Here is a 24,407-nt window from a genome sequence, read left to right on the forward strand (position 1 = left end):
ACTGATACTGCATTCAGAAAGAAAGGACAGGCTAGCTGATTATTTTGGTTTTGTGGAGATGACCCATGATGCCCTGTCCCTCAAATACTTTGGTCTTACCTGCACTTCTCAGCAAAATTTGCAGAACTTGTTAGAACACTGATATCCACTGAGGGTCATACAAAAAATGGCAGATTTTGACAAATTTGCTTGGTAACTTTGCATTTGCTTGTCTTGTACATTTTTATTTGTTGCCGTCACTCATGTTACTTGATGACAAGAGGTCAGCTCTTTAGCTGAAATTACATATAGCCCCTTTAAAATACGTTTTTGTGTAACACAGTTGATAATTAGAATAAAAGAAAAGAAACAAATAAACATGTTGTACTGTGGCAAAGATACTTTCTCCAATAAAACAACATATTTCCACCCAGTATTATGTCAATGAGCAAATTTACCATAAGGGATTCAGTGATACTGATAGGATCACACAGAATCTGTCTGAAAACATCAGTTAAGAGGATGAGTTTGTCAATAAAGACGGCCAGTCTCCTGCCCATTTCCCCATAAATTGACAAATACTTTCTCAGAGTCCCCCTCCACAAGCTAATAACATAAACTCCATGTGGGCAAAGGCTCTCGGTGATCCAACGTGAATATCAATGGCCCATATTAATCTATTACTACAGAAAGAGAACCATGGAACATGCAGATGATGTTTTCTATTTTCTTCGGGTGTAAATGAATCCCTGGGCTCATGCCACATGATGATTCCACAGCCCCAGTTGTCATGGTGACAGAAGCATATTCACAGAGGGGAGTTGTCGGCTGAACACCTTGGGAATCCCTGCCTAGCCCCGCTGAACCAGCCCCCGAGATACGGACCGTCACGATCAAGGATGCCGCCTGCCCCCCACACCCCCCACACACTCACACACACAGAGACGCCGTCCCCTCCTGTTTCATGGCCAGCCTGTCACATTATGCAGACAAGCTGTCCACATAGGTCTGTCATGCTCCTTTATTAGTGCCATCGCATCACAGCGGGTGTGTGGCAGCTGACCTAGCACCCACTGATCTCCCCATGGCAGGAGAGCGGATGGCACCCCCCCCCCTTTTTAGTATTGATGAAGACTAATGGTGGCCATGCTGGGAGGGCTGGGCGGGTCGTCATTTACATTGAACACAATGGATTTAATGACTGCATTCAAACAAAAGAACATTTACTCTGACAGATTAAGGTGTAAACACTATCAGGCCCAAGAGCAAAGTAGAATTTACTCTGGTATTGAAGGTGATTTTTGAAGGAATAAGATCACACCATATCCAGGGTGTTTTACCTTGTTCTGTGGAGCGGACCTGGCATTATGTCCTATATTGTTATTGTATTTTATCTTGACTATGTGCATTATTTTATCCTATTGTGTAAGGCACCTTGTAACGTTGTTTAGAAAGGTGTGATATATATAAAGGTTATTAATATCATTATTATTATTATTATTATTATTATACAAATTTCCTTTGACTTCATGTCATAATACAACATAATAACCGGGCCCATTCCTTGGGCCTAGGGATAGAATGAGGTAGAAGTCTATTAGATGAATAGTGCCTTTCTTAGGATATGAGATGTTCCAAGTACTGTGACCTTCTGTAGTTCTTGTATTTTGATGTTACCCAGGATACACTGAGTGTATTTCTCCATCCCTACACACAATGGATCCTGGGCAACATCAAATATTATTATATATAAATTATTATTATTATTATTATTATTATTATTTAGTTTAACAAGGGATTGTGCATAACAAAATGTTGAAGATATATTTTCTGTGTTTTTACAAGAGATCAGACTGAAGCAATTCCCTTCATTTATCAAGATTAGGTGCTGTTAAAAATTGCACACAAGATATTGAATCTAAAACTGAACTGCAGTTTGTTTACTTTAACTTCTCATTCATCTATTTATAATTGTTTTCCAAAAGGTAGAAATCAGACACAAAAAGGTTTGAAACTGTAGCTGGTTAGTGAAACTTAAACTACCATAAACCTGCTTGCTAACATAATAATTGGAAAATATGCAGACACCAGAATATTTGTTTAAGATTTTCCTTATAAAGATAACAATAATGAAACAGAAATCCTCCCATTTTTGCCTATAGTAACCCAGGACACTGTCTCTTGTTTCCAGATGTATTTCCCCTATTTATTGTCAATGGAGCAGCCTGGTGATCTGTATCTTTGTGGTCTCCACCTGAGTTATCTAGGGCTTTCTTCACTTTGTCCACTATGTTCTGGGTGGACTGCATCCGTGTGTGTCGTTCCTCTGAGCTTTCACTCTGGAAGCTGGTTGCTGAATTCCAGATTTCTGGTGAGAGACTTGTTACTGTGGGATCAGCTGAATTGGTGCAACATAACAACAACGAGAGAGTCCGCCTGCACTTTCCAACAGTTATTCTTAAGATCAGTTTGATAAACATGGATGCATCACAGTACTGATCGCAGGCCCTTTTTCAAAAGGCAGATCAAGGAGATTATTTTTCTTGGTCAAAATGTTTCCATTAGTCATTAGTCCCCAGGTAGATAGAACACTGTGGGTGAAGGAGCGATCCTCCAATTGGCGGGATCGCATAGTGAACAATGTCTTTAGCGAGATAGACTGCCTGGAAAACTGCAGGATGTGTCAGATAATTTTTAAATGTCCAAGCAACTCATTGGGACCAAAGATTGATGGGAAAGACATCGGATTTCACACATGAGAAAATGTAGTTTTATTCGTGGAGTTGCCTGTCTGGGCCGATATTGATAAAATTTAAAACACCAGACCAATCTCTGGCCCGGTGTTTTAAATGCGCTGCAATGAGTCTTTCGACGATATTGTAAATACCGTATTTTTCGGACTACAAGTCGCTTCGGTGGATGAGTCGCATTTCCATCCATCCATCCATTATCCAACCGCTTATCTTGCTCTCAGGGTCGCGGGGAATGCTGGAGCCTATCACAGCAGTCATTTGGCGGCAGGCGGGGAGACACCCTGAACAGGCCGTCAGTTGAGTAACAAGATTAACATTGCCATTTAGTTGTCTTAGTTGAAATGCAGTGTATTTGTCCGACAAAAATTAAAAAAATAAATTGTAAATATCGCTTTGGAATATAACTGCAAGACCAGCCGGATAAGTTAAAAACAAACAAACAAACAAACAAAAAAAACAGCGACTTATAGTCCGGGAAATACGGTACGCTTGTTCTTCACACACCCCTTTAGTTGTTTTTGAATATTTTCCTCCCCCACAAATATCAAGCAATATGGTTGTCTCCTCATCGGTCAAAGACTCTTCAGCAATACCCTCCATGCCTCCTTTACTGTCAGCTGGTAATTTTGAAAATAGTTTTTATTTCTTTACTGTTGTTCATGAAACAAACATTTTACTGGACTCATTCTGATACCGTGCCATCTGGATGCATTCACCAAGCATTTCATACTCAAAAACCAGATGGTACTGGACAGATACCTGATATGAAGGCTTCCCATAGTATGAGAGCCCTATAATACTGTGTACACACACACACACACACACACACACACACACACACACACACACACACACACACACACACACACACACACACACACACACACACACACACACACACACTTTCTCTTTTCTCTAGCTGTCCCTCTTTCTATCTCTCTTGCCCATACACGCAGCCTAACCAGAAAAAACAATGTAATTTTACGTTGCTAGGGAACAAGTTCTTTGTACGCAGCCCTTTGTTTTTATTCTAATCCATTTTGATTACTAATTCGAACACTTTGCTCATGTTTTCCTATCTAGGGTGGGAATTAGAAACAAACAATTAAAAACATGAACACTCTCTACCCTCTTGTGCTTGGAACAACTGTGACCCAGGGTTTCCCAGCAGAACATTGCCCAGCGCATCACACTCCCTCCAATGGCTTGTTGTCTTCCCACAGTGCATCCTGGTGCCACCACTTCCCCAGGTAAACAGCACACACGTGCATGGCTATCCACGTGATTTAAATGAAAACGGGACTCATCGGACCAGGTGACCTTCTTTCATTGCTCCAAGGTCTAATTCCAACGCTTGCATACCCATTGTAGGTGCTTTCGGGGTGGACAGGGGTCATCATAGGCACTCTGACTGGTCTGCAGCTATGCAGCCCCATACACAGCAGGGTGCAATGTGCTGCGTTCTAACACAGTCCTCGCACAGCTAATTGACAGTTTCAAGGCTAAAATGAACTCTCTCGAAAGTTGACTGATTAAATTGGAAGTAGGTGGTTAGGAAGTGAGTTTGTGAATATACCAAGAACATACACCCAGGAACAAAAATGAAAGAATCTTCCAGTCTACACTAAGACTGACCAGTACAGAAGATTTAAGACAGGGTAGGTTTGGTTTTTTTTGGCTCTCTTCTTGGTGCCAGTTAAAACCCGTTAAGCAGTATTCTGTATATGTTTTAGTTTCTGAACTGTGTTTCTGGGGGAGCCTGTGGGCAATATATTGCAGTACTAGATGTCCTGCTTTACTTTGTCGATAGTAGAGTCTGAATTTTGTTATATCTTTTAGGTGCTACAAAACAGTTCTAGTAATATTCCTTGTGTGTTGCTCCAAGTTCAGATGATAATAGATTATAACCACAAAATGCTTTGTCTGAGATTTAATTCATCATCACTCATGCATTTAAATTTGAGATTACCTTCTTTCTGTGCATCTTTGACCCAGTTGCTAAAACTATGATTTATTCATAGTTCAGTTTGAGGATGTTGTGTTTCATCTAATGTATTGATTTCGGAACAGCAGTTACTGAGAGTATGTAAGACGCTATGGTATAAAGCTGGGTATCATCTGAGATACAAAACAATATATATATATATATATATATATATATATATATATATATATATATATATATATATATATATATATATATATATATATATATTCTTCATAACAATGTATAAGGATATTTTGTTTGTGGATGATGGCTCCTAAAAGGAAGCATGAGGTTAAATATTAAGGGGGACAAAAGTAAGCCTTGTGGCACACCCCAGGAAACTACGGAGTAGTATTAAAATACATGTTTTGTAAATGGAAAATCAAACTCACGGTAAAAGTTATGAATATTAATTATTATTGTATAAACTAACGAATCATGCAAATGGCTGAAAATAAATACCTCATGTAATTCAAAGTACATCCACATTAACATGGATAAATTCAAAAATGCATCTTTTCCTCTCCATTTTGGCATTACATCCACACTAATCCATCCTTTTGAACCACATATAACAGAGCTTTTCAAAAACGCTTTCTAAAGTGAATCAATTTGAAAATGCCTGCCTCACATTGCAGTGTGAACAAGGATACCAAAGCTTCTTGAAAACGCTGATGCATGACTGTTGTGTGATCTCAGGTGAAGCTGCCTGTGCATGCCCAATAAAAAATACTTCAGAGTTAATATATTTTTTTCTGTGTTTGTGTGGACAGCAAACTTTTTTCAAAAATGATCAGAAAATGCTAGAGTAGATGGAAAACCCTCAACCTGCTTTTGTCATGAAATCAGCGTTTTCAAATTTCTCTGGAGTAACATGGATTTACTCTAAGACATCCATCTCTGTCGGTCGGGGCACCTGTTCGGGGAGGAGGGGGAACTGGGGGGAATAGTGTGATCCTCCCACGTGTTACATCCCCCTGGCAAAACTCCTCACTGTCAGGTGAAAAGAAGTGGCTGGCAACTCCACATGTACCAGAGGAGATGTGTGGCAGTCTGCAGCCCTCCCCGGATCGGCAGAGGGGGTGGAGCAGTGACCAAGACAGCTCGGAAAATAGGGTAATTGGCCAGGTGCAAATGGGGAGAAAAAAGGGGGGATCTAAAAAAAAAAAGACATCCATCTCTGAAAGTCACTCTTTAAGCAGAATTCCTTCACCATCAATTTCAAGGATGACACCATTGACACAATTTTAACTACTCAGAGAAATCCCCAAGCTTGCTTTTGTAAATCCTCCGACATCATTGGGACCAAAGACCATTACATCAACCCTTTTCTCACTCCATTTTCCTGTGCTAAAGGACACTGTTAGTTCAATTCATACTTGCTGCCTTCTGAGTCACTTTCTTCCGTCTTGTCTGCAGATGTTGATTATGTGTTTTGCCCCTTTTGTACTGAAGGGTGAACTGGTGAAGAGTCTCAGCATTGCACTTATGTGATGGCATGCATCTCTCTTCTATTTGACCTGCGATTCACAAGTGCTCACAGTTTTCTCATATCTTGTCAAACATGCCTGAAATATTTCTTACAGGTTCTTAATATCACAAGCTACCAACCCATTCATGTATATTGATTACATTTTCCATTCCTATTAAGTAGGTCCAAATGTAGTTTAAAATGATGCCTGAGAGGTCTGTTTTGTTTTTGTTTTTTTTTTCTTCTTTTTTTTTTAAGCCTATCAGGGGTGGTTAACTGATAGCAGAGTTAGTTATCAATTGAGTAGTCAATTAAATCATTACCAGAGGGTAACAAGGAGGGTGATTGATGTCTTTTAGCAGTAAAAAATATACACAATCAGGACCTGAAACAGAAATACCAGAATTAGAATGCTAGATCTGATGGAGATCCCTGAATGACAATGAGATTTAGGGTGCATATCTAAAATTGGGTTCCTTGACATGCCGAATAAAATCCACACAGTCTAAGATTGCCGGCTTCTAGTGCTTTAGAGATAGCAACACATTCAACAATCACGTTGAAAAACAGGCATGGTAATGATCCTTTTGCAACTCTAATGAATGATCAATAGTATCTCAGAGAACTCATCTCAGAGACCTTTTATTACAGATGCAAGGGCACTGGCACTCCCTCCACCTCCCCTCCCCACTTTTAGAGTAAAATACTGGCAATCATGCAGTCTAATATGCTATCGGGTATGAGGCCATGGATAATACAATTTGTTTGCAAATAACCTAATATTTAATAGTGTCATATTAGGCTTTGCAGCATTTTCCTGCAGGCTACATTTGGAGTCTAAGAGTGGAATACTGATGAGATTATCAGTATATGGCCCCTTGTGTTCCCTTCAGTCATCTCCAGTAGCTCTACAACTTGTATACAGGGTATGAAAATAACAGGCTGCTTGGCAGGGCAAGGGGTAACTACTGCCCTATTGTCAAATATAGCCCCCCGGCAACCAACAAGGCTTATTATTAACAAGATTCCCTTCTGACAATATGCTTTCCTTTTTTGGGGTTGAATAATGAGAGTATTCACTCTCGAAACATTTCTCTGTGAAATAACTTGTAAACTAAATAATAGACCATTGACCCAGTAGGACCACTAATGTGGCATCTTGGCCCAAATTAACGCCTACGGTAACATGAAATATCTTTATTACATCAAGATGATGCCATTAATTGTTGTGTCAGATTGAACAATAGCTGCTGGGTGAATAGAGGGTGTGTGGTCTAAACCAGGCTTTCCTGCTTACGTCTGGACATTTTCTGTATATGAGACTACTACGAACATTAATTAATTTCAGTGGCAAAATGTTAATTTATTTACTATTATTTTTGATTTACTGCTGCCCAGGGAGATCATTCAAGGTAATTTATCAGTGAAGCTAATCAAATCAAATATAATCTAATATGACTTAACAGACTCTATGATAATGCAGAAGTAGTTAATGACAATTTGGGTCTCTGCTTGATCAAACAAGGTAGTACATTAGGTTAATGCCCCAGCTATAGCTATACCTGGGAAAGAGATGGCACCAGGGTGCACTATGGGAAGAAGGCAAGCCTGTGGAGACAGTGTGATGCTCTGGGCAATGTTTTGCTGGGAAACCTTGGGTCCTGGTATTCATGCAGATGTCACTTTGACACGTATCACCTACCTAAACATCATTACAGACCAAGTACACCCCTTCATGGCTATGGTATTCCCTGATGGCAGTGGCCTCTTTCAGCAGGATAATGTACCCTGCCACACTGCAAAAATTGTTCAGGAATGGTTTGAGGAACATGACAAAAAGCTCAACATGTTGCTTGGCCTCCGAATTCCCCAGATCTCAATCTGATCGAGCATCTGTGGGATGTGCTGGAAAATCAAGTCCGATCCATGGAGGCCCAATCTCACATTGTACAGGCCTTAAAGGATCTGCTGCTAACGTCATGGAGCCAGATACCAGAGGACACCTTCAGAGGTTTTGTGGAGTCCATGCCTCGATGGGCCATAGCTGTTTTGGTGGCATGAGGGGGACCTACACAATACCAGGCACGTGGTCTTAATGTTTTGGCTGATCAGTGTATCTATCATACCACTGGCTTAATTTGCATGTGTGTCTGCCAGACACTGTCAGAGCTTTGCATTTAATCCTGTTGCAAATTGCTTTTGTCATTCTTCAATAATGAACTACTAGAATCTCAATTTGGTGTCACCAAAAAGTCAAATCCATTAATGGCTCTGTGGTAACCCTGCTGCTCAACACTCCACATAATGGACTCGTGCGGAAACATGAACATTGCTAAAGACAGACAACACTTTGAAAAGGGGGGGGGGGACATCCTGTGGAATTTTTGACAATGACAAGTGTGTTGTTCATTTGCATAGAGTTGATAATCATAATAACTCCCCCCCCCCCAAATAAAATAAAATAAAATAAAATAAGGAGAAAAATAGTGTCAATCTCGGACCTAATAGTCTGATTGGGGACCCTGCCTCAGATGCATGTTGATAATGAAAGCAAGGAGAACATTAAAATGGCTATCAGCAATGTTTATTTAGAACACTGTTTATAATAGCTGATCAAACACTCTCTACATCCCAAAAGCTACCAAGTAACTGAGAAAAGGACCCAGTCTCTATTGCAGCTCTAGGCAGGCAAAACACCTTTATATTTTGGGTTAACTGGGATTTAAAAATTGTATATGTGTGTGTGTGTGTGTGTGTGTGTGTGTGTGTGTGTGTGTGTGTGTGTGCGCATAGGGGAGGGAGTGTATGTGTGTTAGATAGTTATATATATATATATATATATATATAGAGAGAGAGAGAGAGAGAGAGAGAGAGAGAGAGATAACGTTTGAAAGATGGTAAATGTCCTTTTCTACTGTGACTAATGTTAATATTCACTCTTCATAATTCCATTATAATTCTGTTATCCTCTTTCAATGTTGTATTGTGTGTGTAAATTGTGTAAACACAACATCCATTGCACGTCTATCTGTCTTGGAAGAGAGATCCCTCTTCTGTTGCTCTCCCTGAGGTTTCTTCCTATTTTTTCTCCCTGTTAAAGTTTTTTTTAGTGAGTTTTTCCTTATCCATGTGAGTCTAAGGACAGGATGTTGTCTTGCTGTAAAGCCCACTGACATAATTTGTAGTTTGTGATAATGGGCTGTACAAATAAAATGGATTTGATTTGTCTCTACAAATCCTGCAAAAAGCATGTTTCCTACTTAAATGACTTTGCCATTAAAATGGGAAAGTTGCCTCCATGGGGGATAAATGGTTACACATATTTCCACTTTTTAGCAGACATTTTAGCACTGCTTTCCCTCCTCATGTCATCTTCCATATTGACTGGTGTGCTGTTACCATGTTACCATGTTCATTTCAGAGAGAGCTGCTCATGCGGTTCCTAATGCTGGTAAGGCCTCAGTGGCCAAGCTTGGAACTGCAGGTCTAGTGATGCCATAGAAACCAAAAATAAATTTTCCCCATAGAGCAGGCAGGCATAGGTCACCATATGCCATGGCGGGCCATGAGTATGCTGGTTTTTCTATCCAGCCAGTCACTACACCAGGTGATTGCATCTCAAGCTAAGTAGGGCACTCCAGATGTCCCTCAGCCTAGCAACGCCCTCCGGCTCCTCCTGGGGGATCCCAAGGCGTTCCCAGGCCAGATTGGACATGTAGTCCCTCCAGCGAGTTCTGAGTCTACCCCGGGGTCTCCTCCCAGTTGGATGTGCCTTGAAAACCTCCAAAGAAAGGCATCCAGGATGCATCCTAATCAGATGTCCTGGCTCCAATCAACTGGCTCCTTTCAACATGAAGGAACAGCGGCTCTACTCTGAGCTCCCTCTGGCTGTCCGATCTCCCCACCCTATCTCTAAGGCTAAGCCCAGACAGCCTACCCAGATAGCAAAATTGCTGTGGCCTGGACTCGTCCCACACCCGACACTTTAATACGGCCCACATACCGCGTGGAATGATGGCACTTGGGCGGTCCGCTCCTGTTTGCCAGATCTGGGCCAGAACCAAGCCATAGCAATGCTGCATGTGCCACAAGTTTGCCAAGGGTGGCCCATATTTGTTTTATGATATTTGGGCCATATTCACCATTTACCACACGGGCCACTTCAGGGTCCAGATAACATGTTGCCCACATTTGATTTGTCATATTTTGGCCATATTTGCTATTATACATGTGGGCCACTTCAGGCTCACATCCATTTTGTCAAGGCCAGAAAAAGGCCATCAGTGCTGCATCATTGCCTGAAGTAGCCCACACCCGGATGCTAACTGGGTACAGAGGAAACTCATTTCAGCCGGTTGTATCTGCAATCTCACCCTTTCGGTTACTACCCAAAGCTCATGACCACAGGTGAGGGCTGGAACAAAGATTCCAACACCAGCTGATTTCACTGATTAATCTGTCCACTTTAGTTGAAGGTGTGACTGGTTGGATGATAACCTGCATACTTATGGCACTCCATGGCACATCAGTTTCCTATGTCTGCAAAGAATCATTTGTATGATTCTTTGTTTAACCACATTAGCAGCTGATGAGTGTGCGACACATGAAACAGACCTGTACTGCAATGCATTAAAACTTTTGTTCCTGTATCTGTGTTGATATATATAATTTTTTTGGTTCTTTTTGAAATAGATATACCATCCATCCATCCATTATCCGAACCGCTTATCCTGCTGTCAGGGTCGCAGGGATGCTGGAGCCTATCCCAGCAGTCACAAACAGATGAAGATCACATACAAGGAGCCGTGTTTGGGTTGCTATAGAAACCTAAGGTGCTGCTCTTGTTCTTCCATGCCTATTACTTTTGGCTTTGATATCTAATTAAACTCCTGAACAAGACTGAAAAGAAAATGCTACATTTTACCTGGACAATTGAATTTAATACAGTCACTTTGTCACAGTTGCAGGAAGGCAAGCACGACATCATGAGCACAACTCATTATGCTAAATTGAATAGTGAATAAGCAGATCACCCACATCCACATTCCTTTTTCTTGCAGTAAAATAGAAGAACAAAAAATAAATAAATAAAAAATATGGACACATAAATACACAAGCAAAGTGTCGTGTCATGATGAGTTGAGTTCAAAAAATTGCTGTATACAGAATCACAATCAGCAAACTAACTTGGATCCAAATCTGTTTCATTTACCTGTTAGTTTTCCACATACTGCTAGGAATTTGACTTGGTGATTTAGTCACTGTGTTCTACTTGGTTCTGAATGCTACTGATAGGGATGTTCAACACCCCCCCCCCCCAAGAATTTGACTGTACATGAACTGGCATAGTTGATAGGAGGCACTAATTAAAAATATGGTGGGCAGTCAGAAGCGCCATGTCCCCTGCACATTTTAAAGTTATGCATTTTATCCCCCCCTCCCCACACACACACACACTTTTTACCTAGTGTTCACATTTTTAAAAGATTTTTACTGTAGAACAGAGACCTCGCCTAGCAGTTCTTGCAGCTTTAGCAACCAAATGATATTTAAAATATTATAGATTCCCTGTGTTAGCTCCGGCTTGGTCGGGTGACCCTCCAGACACAATTGGCCGTGTCTGTGGGTGGGAAGCCGGTGGTAGGTATGTGTCCTGGTCGCTGCACTAGCGCCTCCTCTGGTCGGTCGTGGCGCCTGTTCGGAGGAGAGGGGGAACTGGAGGGAATGGTGTGATCCTCCCACGTGCTACAACCCCCTGGTGAAACTCCTCACTGTCATTTGAAAAAAAGTGGCTGGCGGCTCCACATGTATCGGAGGAAGCATGTGGTAGTCTGCAGCCCTCCCCGGCTCGGTAGAGGGGGTCGAGCAGAGACCGGGACGGCTTGGAAGAGTTGGGTAATTGACCAAGTACAATTGGGGAGAAACAGAGGGAACAATCCAAAAAAGAAAAAAAATCGTAGATAAATAAATTATAAAAAAATAAAAGGTTTGTAAATGCGGGAAAAAATAATGTGGGGTTTCAAATTCAGTCAAATTCAATCAAATAAAGTATGTGCTGATAAAACCGTTTGATTCGTATCAACTCTGATTTAAAGTGTCATTACTGAGCGTTAAGGGGTTTGCATGCATTATTCAGCTTCCAAGTAATGCATCCCCTATTATTTCAGCTAAGGTTATGCATTATTAAACGTATGAAATTCACAGATGAGCCAAAACGGCCCAAAATGTGTGCTGGTAAAAATTTGATTCATAGGTCTGTAGAAATAAATTGACAGTGTGGATGCATTTTTCGGCAGAGGTGTACTTTATTACCTGCTGAGAACAGAGAACCAGCCACTAGATATCATGACTTATATTTCCCTTAACTTTCCCCTTAAACTAACTCCAGCGTCGTTCCCGCCAAAAACCTGAAGACAGAAATAATGTCAACTCTTGTTCAGCATCGGGGTTGCTCGACTTCTTCGGACAGCAAGGCATACTGGGTGAGGAAGGCCCAGCAAAGGCATTTAGTCTCTCTCGATAGTTCATAATGAATGCAAATCAATACCTTTCTTATTCCACGACACTGCATATACAACTGCATTTTTTTCTTTTCTTTTTAGCAAATTGAAAGAATTTCACATGGCGTTTCACGTGGCTAAGAGATGTGGTGCATTTCCCGGCACAGGTGCAGCACCGACAGGGATATAGTGCACGCACATAAGCCGTTTCCATGGTTACCACGCATAGAGCGCCTGGTGTTTACTCACGGAGGACCTCTATTATTCACATGAGGAGCGCAGTGAGACCCCGTGGATCCAAGAGGGTACGCAGAAGGAGTGCCGCTTACCGTCTGAAAAGACCACCACTTGGTTCACAAAAGCAGGTTGCGAGTGGGGATTAATTGCTGCACTACACTAACCAGCATAAGGACTCAATGGGATGGAGCTTCAGTACCGACCCAATGTTACCCACAAGCAACACAGAAAGTCACATTGATTGTGCCCCCCCAGCAGTTGTGGCCCTAAATAACTGTGTAAGGACCTCTAAAATCTAAAAATCTTTTGTACATACGTTGTGGCACTTCATTTACCAGCATGCTTTGTGTCTTGGATGTTTCCTATGTTGGTGTGGTTTCCGAACATGTGGACCAATGGAATGTATTTGTATTTGAATTTTTGTTATTGGCCAATGATATGGCGTGGAGTTGTTATGCCCGCGAAATCGCGAGGTTCGCAACGGTCGATCTCCTCACGGGAAGGGAGGAGTTTGGGGAATTCGCAGCAGGACTCCAAGGAGAGAGGTCCTTTTTCTCTCTCTCTGCGGCCCCGTCTGAGTGCCCGTTTCGCGGAGACTTTGTACACAGCCGTGTACTGGGCCCACATTTGAGGACAGGAGTGTTGCGATTGGCCCACGGTCGTGTGCTTGCTGGTGGGGTTTGTTTTGGTCTGATTGCTTTGTTTCCCATCGGAGGACCATTGTCTTCGCCAGGGTTTTCGGAACGTTGCGACCTGTGGCCATCTTGCGGGTGGAGGCCGCTGCCGGGGAGCCGACAGCTAGCACTGCGCCTTCAATCCTCTGGACTGCACACAGCCTCCCGGTCGTGGGAGCGATGGGTTGTGAGTAACCCGAAGATTTCACTTATACTGACACACACACACACTTTTGTCTTGTCGCCTGGGCATCGTAGGGTGTCTGCCTTGCTCTGCGCTCAGAGAACTGCTTTAATGTGCACCAACGGGCCCCAACAGAAAGTGCTGGGTATTTTTGTATTCTTTTGATACTTTCTGTTTATTGTGACGGGTTGTCACACCCTGTGTAATTTTAATTAATGTTTATTTGATCAACAGTACTACACTCGTGTGGTACTCTCTCTCTCTCTCTCTCTCTCTCTCTCAGTATTATCAAATAAATCCTATTATTATTAATTATATTTCGGGTGTATTGGCAGCTCATTTACTTTTAGAGTGCTGGTAATAAGCTTGTACAGTACTTCAGTACACAGCAGGGTTATAAGATCTGCCTTAACCACAGGTTTGTTAAATTCTGGGAAGATACACCATTCACTAGCCTTAGCTAAGTGTAGTATTTTCTCAGTGGAAGCACCGCGCTACTAAATTGATAATTATCTTGGTTAATTATTTCTATTATCATTTATCACTAATATTGTCATTAGTGGCACTAGCCTACTAGTACACAGGAGGTTCGGCCAGCTCACCATTCCACCGCTGAGAACTCAGGATCCTGTTGCGCCATTGGATTTTATTGTAACACTTTAGTAACTGGTAGCATTAGGATGTTGTCTTGTTTAAATGTGCTTGGCGTTGCCCGCCAGGAAAGAAGGGGTTACAACTGCATAGTGTGTTTATGCCAGCGGGCGGCCCAGGACACAGTTGCGTTTCATTCAAGATACAATTCAGCCGACTCTCAGGACTGCAGTTTAAAGCAGTCACTGTAAGAAGGTAAGTAGAAATAAGTTACCTTATCTTTGGCAACATCGGAAAACCAAAGCAATTCAGATCATTTTAAACAATAGTCAGTACCCCAATCCTCCTCCGTGCCCCAGTAATGTTGAACAAGTACAGCTTCATGACCAAAACAAATGTAAAGGCCGAAAGCTATACCAAACACCACCATCCCCGCATCGGATGGAAACTTTACCACCACACCGAACTGGGGGTTTTACCGAAAACTTTGCATTTCACGTATGCTGAGGTGAAAGATGTCGTGGATAATTTACCAAACAACAAAGTTAGTGGCATCGATGGTGTGACCTACGTAACTCTTAAAGACATGATGCAGTCATGCCAAATGTTAACAACAATCGTTAATATGTTTGGATTCATGGAAGGGTGCACTGATTTATCGAATACTCAAAAAAGATCATATCCCTGATGACCCATCAACCTGGACAGACATTTCTTTATTACCAACCATCTTCAAAGTGTTCATGAAATGCGCCCTGGCTCGTGTCCTCTCGTGGCTGGCAGACGCTAATACCCTGTCTAAAAAGCAAAAGGCGTGCATTGACCGGCATGTTTTTTGTCTCTAAACAGAGATCGATGATTTCTGACTTGAATCCACTAGATTTTACACTGTTTATTTGAACTTTCATGACGCATTTGCAACTTTAGCTCATAACAGTATGATTAATTCACCTGAAAAAATACATCTACCCCAGGTGTACACTAACATTGTTAAGGATGTATATAGGGACTCTTTCAGTCAGGTAATCTGTGGAAAACAACTCACAGACCCTTTGGAACAGCCATTAAAACAGGCTGCCCGTGGAGTGCAGGTAACTCTGTGTTGGCAATCGATCGATATAGTTAGAGAGGCTGTGGCAACCTGCTCCTCTGCTTATTTTTCCCCAAACCCTGTACAGGGTGATGCAGATGGTGTTCCGATTTCATCTCGTCAAGAGACTGTGATTAAAAATACACATTCTAGGATGGATGCTTTTTTGAAGTGGTAGGGATTGGAGGTAAAATAATTCAAATGTGCTGTTTTTTATGAGAAGTGGGGTGGGGTAAACTGCTGGTATCATTCATCCATCCATTTATTATCCAAACCGCTTATCCTGCTCTCAGGGTCACTGGGATGCTGGAGCCTATCCAAGCAGTCATTGGGCAGCAGGCGGGGAGACACCCTGGACAGGTCGCCAGGCCATTAGCCCACACGCCCACACACACACACACACACACACACACACACACACACACACACACCTAGGGACAATGTAATACGGCTGATTCACCTGACCTACATGTCTTTGGACTGTGGGAGGAAACCGGAGCACTCGGAGGAAACTCACGCAGACATGGGGAGAACATGCAAACTCCACACAGAGGACGACCTGGGACGACTCCCAAGGTTGGACTACCCCGGGGCTCAAATCCAGGACCTTCTTGCTGTGAGTTGACTGCGCTAACCACTGTGCCGCCCTGGTATCATTCAAAATCAGACAAATGCCCCATTTTTTACGATTAACAACAAGCCAATTAAAGTATATTCTCATCACAAAACTTATCTCAGACACAAATTCAGTGTTGCTGGTGAATAGAAGGAACACATTGATGAGATCATCTGGGACTATTGCTCCAGGCTCAGCTTTGTTGACTCATCTCCTCTACCCCTGGTTCAGACAAGTAGCCTTGTCCAAGGTACAGCATGTTTTTGCTAATGTTCACAGTCTTTAAAGTAAATAAATGAAAACACTGTGTGTTTTATGAAGAAGTGGTTTTTGGCGTAAGCACCCATACAACTCGTGATGTAATTTTTCATACGCAACGTGAGGGGGGTTGGGTGTGCCGGATTTTGAATGTACATATACTGCCACAAGGTCTCATCTTTTCAGGATGCTCAACAATGATGATCAGACAGTTAGAGAGCTCATCAGAGCCTCTCTGGTCTGAGATTTAAAGTGACGTAAACTCCCACGGGCGAATGAGACCAAATACAGTTTTCTGGGATTTAGAAAGAAAGCCAATGGTACACTAGATACTAGGTCTGCTGGCTTCGGTGTTTAGTCAGATTGGCCAGACTTAAAGGATCTATGCGACTGGGCTGGCGTTTCATTAAAATGGATACAGACTGATGCTGAAACACTGGATATCACAGAGATATTAATAAATGACCTGTGTACCTTTGTTATGGCAACTACGACAGACCAGATGAACTGCCTGTCACAAAGGCAGGAGCCTACCTCACGCATGTGAAACAGTGTCAGCAGCAACAAGGCTGGACTGGTTTTACATCTACAGGGGAAGCTTGTACGTCTTACTTCTGCAGGTCATTCTGTCTCCCATTCAAAGAAATGTAGCATTTGAAGATAATATTGTAATTCCCCCTCCCCCTTTTTTTCTCCCCAATTGTATCTGGCCAATTACCCCACTCTTTCGAGTCTTCGCTGCTCCAACCCCTACGCTGATCCGGGGAGGGCCGCAGACTACCACATGTCTCCGCCGATACATGTGGAGTCGCCAGCCGCTTCTTTTCACCTGACAGTGAGGAGTCTCGCCAGGGGGTAGTGCGTGGGAGGATCGCGCTACCCCCCCCCCCCCCCCAGCAGGCGCCCCGACCGACCAGAGGAGACGTTACTGCAGCGACCAGGACACATACCCACATTTGGCTTCCCACCAACAAATGGCCAATTGTGTCTGTAGGGACGCCCGTCCAAGCCGGAGGCAACACGGGGATTCGAATGGGGATCCCCGTGTTGGTAGGCAATGAAATAGACCGCTACGCTACCTAGACACCCCCGATATTAGACAATTTTTCATAGGAAAAATTACACAAACTCCCAGGCTGGTGTGAACTACAAGTGGAACTTCCCTGTAGTCGGCCCTCTCGAGTGTCGTGTTTCCATAGCGATGTAGGAACCACCGGGCTCATGAGCTGACGTCAACATTTTGTGACAGCTTTCACCGCGACGTAATTACAGCGCGTCCTGGTGCCTATGACAACAACAGATCAACATGTAGCTTTTTTTATTTTCTCCCGGCACTGCTTGGCTGTATGACGTATCCCGAGATCATCCAGGTGGCGAGAAATGTCGAGGTAAATCTTCTCGTTTCTCCTCGAGGGCTCGAACCCCCGCTGAACCTCGTTGGTGGCGTAGTAAGCCAACAAAGCCTGCACCTCCTCGTCTGTCCATTTTTCGGCTGATTTCTCCATTTCGCTTGATCGAAATTCTCTAATGTTCAGTGCTTGCTACCACACAGGTTTGTTGCTGGCTTATACAAATGGCGCTTGTTGAACACGGAAGTAGTAGGCTGGTTGCTTCCGACGTTCAACCAATCAGCGTCGAGCCCCGCCCAGCAGATTTTCAGGGCTGCTCAGAAGTACCTACCCCAGAGCAGGGATTACAGACGTTCCCATAAAAGTCCCAGTAAGAGTTCCGGTCAGGGGTGGTTCCTCTAGTGGAATAGTCGATACCAGACAATCGGCGATCTCCTCCTACCAATCGTCTGGGGATTTCTACGTGCAAGATAGTTGCTAGAACGGCGGCGAGAACGGCCGCTAACAAGCCTACGCCTACTGCTACGCCCATTACATTTTGTCAAGGACGCGTCTTACCGGAAACTATGCTCTCTCCCCATCCTCCTCCGTAGTGAAACAAACTGGAGATATATCGAATGACTTTGTAACGCGGAGAGAGCTTTTTAAAACACTGAAAATGGATGTCCCGAGTAACGTTAGATCATTTCAGTTTTATCGAATATGTGCTCAGTCCACAAGATGGGTGCAATTAAGCATTTACATTTAAAACTTTTAACCCAGGACAAGAAAGACGTGTTTGCTTGGTTACCAACTGGTTACGGGAAAAGCTTGGTCGATCAAACCTGGTCAACTGTCTGCGACTTGTCCGCACAGGGACAGAAATCTGTGGCGCTGGTCATATGCCCTTTGCTGTCGATAATGGAGAAGCAGGTGCAGTTTTTGAAAACAAAAGGCTTTTCCGCCGCATACGCGGGACAAAAGCGAGGACATCGTGATTTCGCCCTTGTTTTGGCACACCAGAAACTTTTGTTGGCCAAGCAAAGTGGAGACGGCTTCCACAAACACGTTATTTCGGGAGCGGCTGGTTGGAGTGGCTGTTGACGAAGTACACACTGTAGTGCAATGGTGAGTTTGAAACCACAATTAATGTTAGCTCGCTGACTTTGTATTGTTTGTCTAGTTTTCTTCGGTGACTGCGCCTGAGCCATCCTTTAATGCATGTGTTGCTGGTACGACAGTGTTTACAAGCACACGACTTCTGCATGTCACTGCCCCAATGTGACGGCCCCACCCTAAAGACTCTGGATTGGTTCTGCAATTAACTTTTTTTTTAAACTCTAATTGTTTCCACTCAGTTTTAGCAATACAATGAAAGCCAGGAGAATGTCCTCAGTCTCTAGTTGAGCAAAGCGTTTAGAGACTGACTTGTGAGTCTTCTAGTCGAAACACGAGCAAAGCTGCCGGCCCCCTAAAAGGTTCGGGTGTTCTGCTGGTGGAAAATGACCTATTGTAATTTTTACTACAAAAGAAAGCTTGCAGGTGTTACCAGCTAAGCATAACTTTCCATCTGGTACCCTGACAGTCATGCTCCTTATTGTTTGCATCCTGGTTATGGGCAGGTAACTGGGTCTTTGGTTCACATTCTGAATGGGTGCCATGTTTACACAGGCCTCTGCATTACCAGACATGATATAATTGTTGGTTTGATTACTAAAGACATTGTATCATGTTTTCATCCTTCTGTAAGAATGTATAAACATTATTCTGTTAAATCATACATGTTTAATTATTGTAATAACAATTCTGATATATGGGGTGTCCAGGTAGCATAGTGGTCTATTCCGTTGCCTACCAACACGGGGATCGCCGGTTCGAATACCCGTGTTACCTCTGGCTTGGTCGGGCATCCTGTGTCTGCGGGTGGGAAGCTGGATGTGGGTATGTGTCCTGGTCGCTGCACTAGTGACTCCTCTGGTCAGTCGGGGCACCTGTTCGGGGAGGAGGGGGAATCGCGTCATCCTCCCACGTGCTACGTCCCCCTGGCGAAACTCCTCACTGTCAGGTGAAAAGAAGCAGCTGGCGACTCCACATGTATCAGAGGAGGCATGTGGTAGTCTGCAGCCCTCCCCGGCTCGGTAGAGGGGGTCGAGCAGAGACCGGGATAGCTCGGAAGAGTGGGGTAATTGGACAGGTACAATTAGGGAGAAAAAGGGGGGGAAGATAAAAAAAAAATTCTGATATGTTCACAAATATTTCTGCTAGTTGTTGTTGACGAGGAGGCTAGAAAAGTATATGTACTAGAAGAAGGGTGTACCTTTGATTATAGTTTGGAAGAAAGTTTTCTGAGAAAAAATTCTGAAATATCAACCACTGGTCCAGATAACTGCACAATTGTGCTGTAAGTGCCGGCTGCAAGCTTTTACATTTGGTATCTCAGGCCATGTTCACAGACCAGTGGTTAGTGGGATTGACAAAGAAAAGGGCCAAGAAACTAGTGAGATATTGTTCAGTCTCTGCTATTATGGCAGCTGTCCTATATGGAGAAGACACTTTGCTTTCTCTATCCTTGAATGGAAGCTGAACGTTTAGTTTTGTACTTGCAAATATTATTGCTATACTAACACATATGATATGACAAAGTCCTAACATCATGCATCTTAAAAATGTATGCCCTGTTGTAATGTGTTTTTAAAATGTGGACATGAATAAAGAATTCAAAATGTGTGTGTTTGTGTGTGTGGCTTATTTTTCTGGAAAGCACTGACCATTTTCTGATGTTGCTTCCTCCCACGCCATACCCAATTTGCCACCCTGATGAGAGCAGAAGCCTCAACATCAACAACATCAACAAAAACAACTTAGTGTTGCACAGTGCCTTTCAAGGAAGCCAAGGACGCTCGATGTGGCATGTTTACTACAAGTGAAGTACAAGTCCCAACTCTATACTAAAAACCAATCACAATTAAATATATATATATAGATATATAGATATATAGATATATAGATATATAGATATATAGATATCTGAGAAAATATTTTGCTCCACAGCGTCAGCAGGGCCATCACTGGAAAACTTTACAAATGACCAGCAGTTATTATTGCTTATGAGCTGGTGCCATCTATTTCAAAAAGCGGTCATTATTTTTCACTAAGCTATACCAACCGAACTTCAATTTGGCAAAAAAATAAAAAAAGACATGTTCCAAGCACTAAAGCCATTACGTGTGCTGAATGGTAACAATCATAGAGACATTACCTATAGCCCTCCAAAGTAGTGCTGGACAATTATGGTCACCAACAGCACACAGTAATGACGTTCTGCTCCGTTAAGATCCATAAAGAAATCTAATCACTTCATGGAAAAAACTTTGGGTTGGAGAACGTTTTATATCTAATTAATGACTAGGAGCCACTCATACAGACTAAAGCAAGGCCTTTTATTCTTATTTTAAAAGTTTATAGGTCTAATAATAAGCCAATTGATTCTGAATATACCAAAATAGATGGCCAGTTCAATTAATTTGCATTACAGCCTACATCTATTACTATAAGACAATTGATACAAGCTAAAACCATCTGTTGACCAGAAAGATAAATACTTTTAAGTATTTAACACACCTTCACTGGGTAACTGATAAAACATTGAGTACCACTTTACATTAAGTGCATGCAATAAGTGTTCATTAATTGGGAATAAGACCCGTATACGTCCTTATAAAATGCTTACTAATATTATGTATTAACAAGACTATAAGTGTTAGGCAATAGGTAATAAGGCCCTTATAAGCCATCATTTGCATTTTGTGGACTATCAAAATTATTTTAATAAATTTTAATCATGAGGGTTCTTAGATACTATGTGCAATGTTTTATGCAGATTGGATTTACAACCTAAGACCAGTGTGAACAAGTAGGTTTTGCATATTTTGCAAGTGCCACCTAGTGGCTGAAAACGTGTTTATGATGCTATTATTAACACATATAGTCTTATTAACACATTATAATGTTAATAAGCATTTTATGAGGACTTATTGGAGCCTTATTAACTAAAACCTATTACATGCACTTAATATAAAGCATTGCGTGAATGAGAGGGAGGACAGCGGAAAGGTGAGGATGCAAGGAGTAGAGGTGACGAAGGTGTGTCAGTTTAAATACTTGGGGTCAACTGTCCAAAGTAAGAGAGGTGAAGTAAAGAGTGCAGGCAGGGTGGAGTGGGTGGAGGAGAGCGTCAGGAGTGATTTGCGACAGAAGGGTACCAGCAAGAGTTAAAGGGAAGGTTTACAAGATGGTTGAGAGACCAGCTATGTTATGTGGTTTGGAGACAGTGGCACTGACGAAAAGACAGCAGGCGGAGCTGGAGGTGGCAGAGTTGAAGATGCTAAGATTTTCACTGGGAGGGATGAAGAAGGACACGTTTAGGAACAAGTATATTAGAGGGACAGCTCAGGTTGGACGGTTTGGAGACAAAGAAAGAGAGGCAAGATTGAGATGGCTTGGACATGTGTGGAGGAGAGATGCTGGGTATATTGGGAGAAGGATGCTGAATATGGAGCTGCCAGGGAAAAGGAAAAGAGGAAGGCCAAAGAGGAGGTTTATGGATGTGGTGAGAGAGGACATACAGGTGGCTGGTGTGGCAGAGGACAGGAAGAAATGGAAACGGATGATCCGCTGTGGCGACCCCTAACGGGAGCAGCCAAAAGTAGCAGTAGTAATGTAAAGCATTACCAAACATTGGTGTAATATTGTAGTTACTGTTTAGCAAGCACTGATGTGCTGATGTACACTGTCACACTGACTGACTTGAAACACGATAAAAAGTCATCTAACACAGAAGAACCACGTGAAGGTACCCACCTTACATAAAAGCCTTCAAAATAGGCCACCAGCCATTTGCATTTTTGCATTGCGGATGTGAAGGTGTGCATGTATGCATATAGCAGTAACTCACCTGGGAGTTAAGGGGTCAGGGCAGGGTGTGAGGGGACTACTCGGGGACGGCGGTGGCTCCCTCCTGCTTCTCAGGGACTGGCTCCTCTGAACCTGCCTCAGCACACTACTCTTCAGGTCCAGCAGAGTTGTCATGCTTTTTGCTTTTTTCACAGCCTGTGCACAAATAAATATCAAATCTGCATCAGGGCATGTCACATCAACATTCTCCGACTGCTCTGCAAGACCTATGGCAGGTGAAAAACCAGGGAATGGTTCAGTTAAACTGGTGCTTTTCTGCTTTTCAGGGATTGGATACACAAGGTTTTAGTGTAGAGTAGAGTTAAGGCTGTAATGAAGTTACAAAAATATATCTGGTGTTTGAGCCATGTATTTTTAGCAGCATCGTTTTTTCCAGGAGATATATATATATATATATATATATATATATATATACACTCACCGGCCACTTTATTAGGCACACCCGTCCAACTGCTCGTTAACGCAAATTTATAATCAGCCAATCACATGGCAGCAACTCAATGCATTTAGGCATGTAGACATGGTCAAGACGATCTGCTGCAGTTCAAACCGAGCATCAGAATGGGGAAGAAAGGTGATTTAAGTGACTTTGAATGTGGCATGGTTGTTGGTGCCAGACGGGCTGGTCTGAGTATTTCAGAAACTGCTGATCTACTGGGATTTTCACGCACAACCATCTCTAGGGTTTACAGAGAATGGTCCGAAAAAGAGAAACTATCCAGTGAGCGGCAGTTCTGTGGGCGAAAATGCCTTGTTGATGCCAGAGGTCAGAGGAGAATGTCCAGACTGGTTCGAGCTGATAGAAAGGCAACAGTAACTCAAATAACCACTCATTACAACTGAGGTATGCAGAAGAGCATCTCTGAATGCACAACACGTCGAACCTTGAGGCAGATGGGCTACAGCAGCAGAAGACCACACCGGGTGCCACTCCTGTCAGCTAAGAACAGGAAACTGAGGCTACAATTCGCACAGGCTCACCAAAATTGGACAATAGAAGATTGGAAAAACGTTGCCTGGTCTGATGAGACTCGATTTCTGCTGCGACATTCGGATGGTAGGGTCAGAATTTGGCGTCAACAACATGAAAGCATGGATCCATCCTGCCTTGTATCAACGGTTCAGGCTGGTGGTGGTGGTGTAATGGTGTGGGGGATATTTTCTTGGCACACTTTGGGCCTCTTAGTACCAATTGAGCATCGTGTCAACGCCACAGCCTACCTGAGTATTGTTGCTAACCATGTCCATCCCTTTATGACCACAGTGTTCCCATCTTCTGATGGCTACTTCCAGCAGGATAACGCGCCATGTCATAAAGCTGGAATCATCTCAGACTGGTTTCTTGAACATGACAATGAGTTCACTGTACTCAAATGGCCTCCACAGTCACCAGATCTCAATCCAATAGAGCACCTTTGGGATGTGGTGGACCGGGAGATTCGCATCATGGATGTGCAGCCGACAAATCTGCAGCAACTGCTTGATGCTATAATGTCAATATGGACCAAACTCTCTGAGGAATGTTTCCAGTACCTTGTTGAATCTATGCCACGAAGGATTAAGGCAGTTCTGAAGGCAAAAGGGAGTCCAACCCGGTACTAGCAAGGTGTACATAATAAAGAGGCCAGTGAGTGTATATATTTATCTATCTATCTATCTATCTATCTATCTATCTATCTATCTATCTATCTATCTATCTATCTATCTATCTATCTATCTATCTATCTATCTATCTATCTATCTTTCTATCTATCTATCTATATAT

The 24,407-nt window shown here is 42.8% G+C and overlaps 1 protein-coding gene across 1 annotated transcript in view; it reads right to left on the bottom strand.

The window, feature by feature from the left end:
* The window catches only part of baiap3 (BAI1 associated protein 3), a 67,791-nt gene extending 45,035 nt beyond the window's left edge, over positions 1-22,756 (bottom strand). Inside the window, exon 1 of the mRNA XM_056288156.1 lies at positions 22,623-22,756. Within this exon, the coding sequence (XP_056144131.1) occupies positions 22,623-22,756 (134 nt within the window). The remainder of the gene's footprint in view (positions 1-22,622) is intronic.
* Positions 22,757-24,407: the final 1,651 nt, after the last annotated feature.

The sequence above is a fragment of the Lampris incognitus genome, chromosome 10, assembly GCF_029633865.1.
Source record: "Lampris incognitus isolate fLamInc1 chromosome 10, fLamInc1.hap2, whole genome shotgun sequence".
Taxonomy (NCBI): Eukaryota; Metazoa; Chordata; class Actinopteri; order Lampriformes; family Lampridae; genus Lampris; species Lampris incognitus.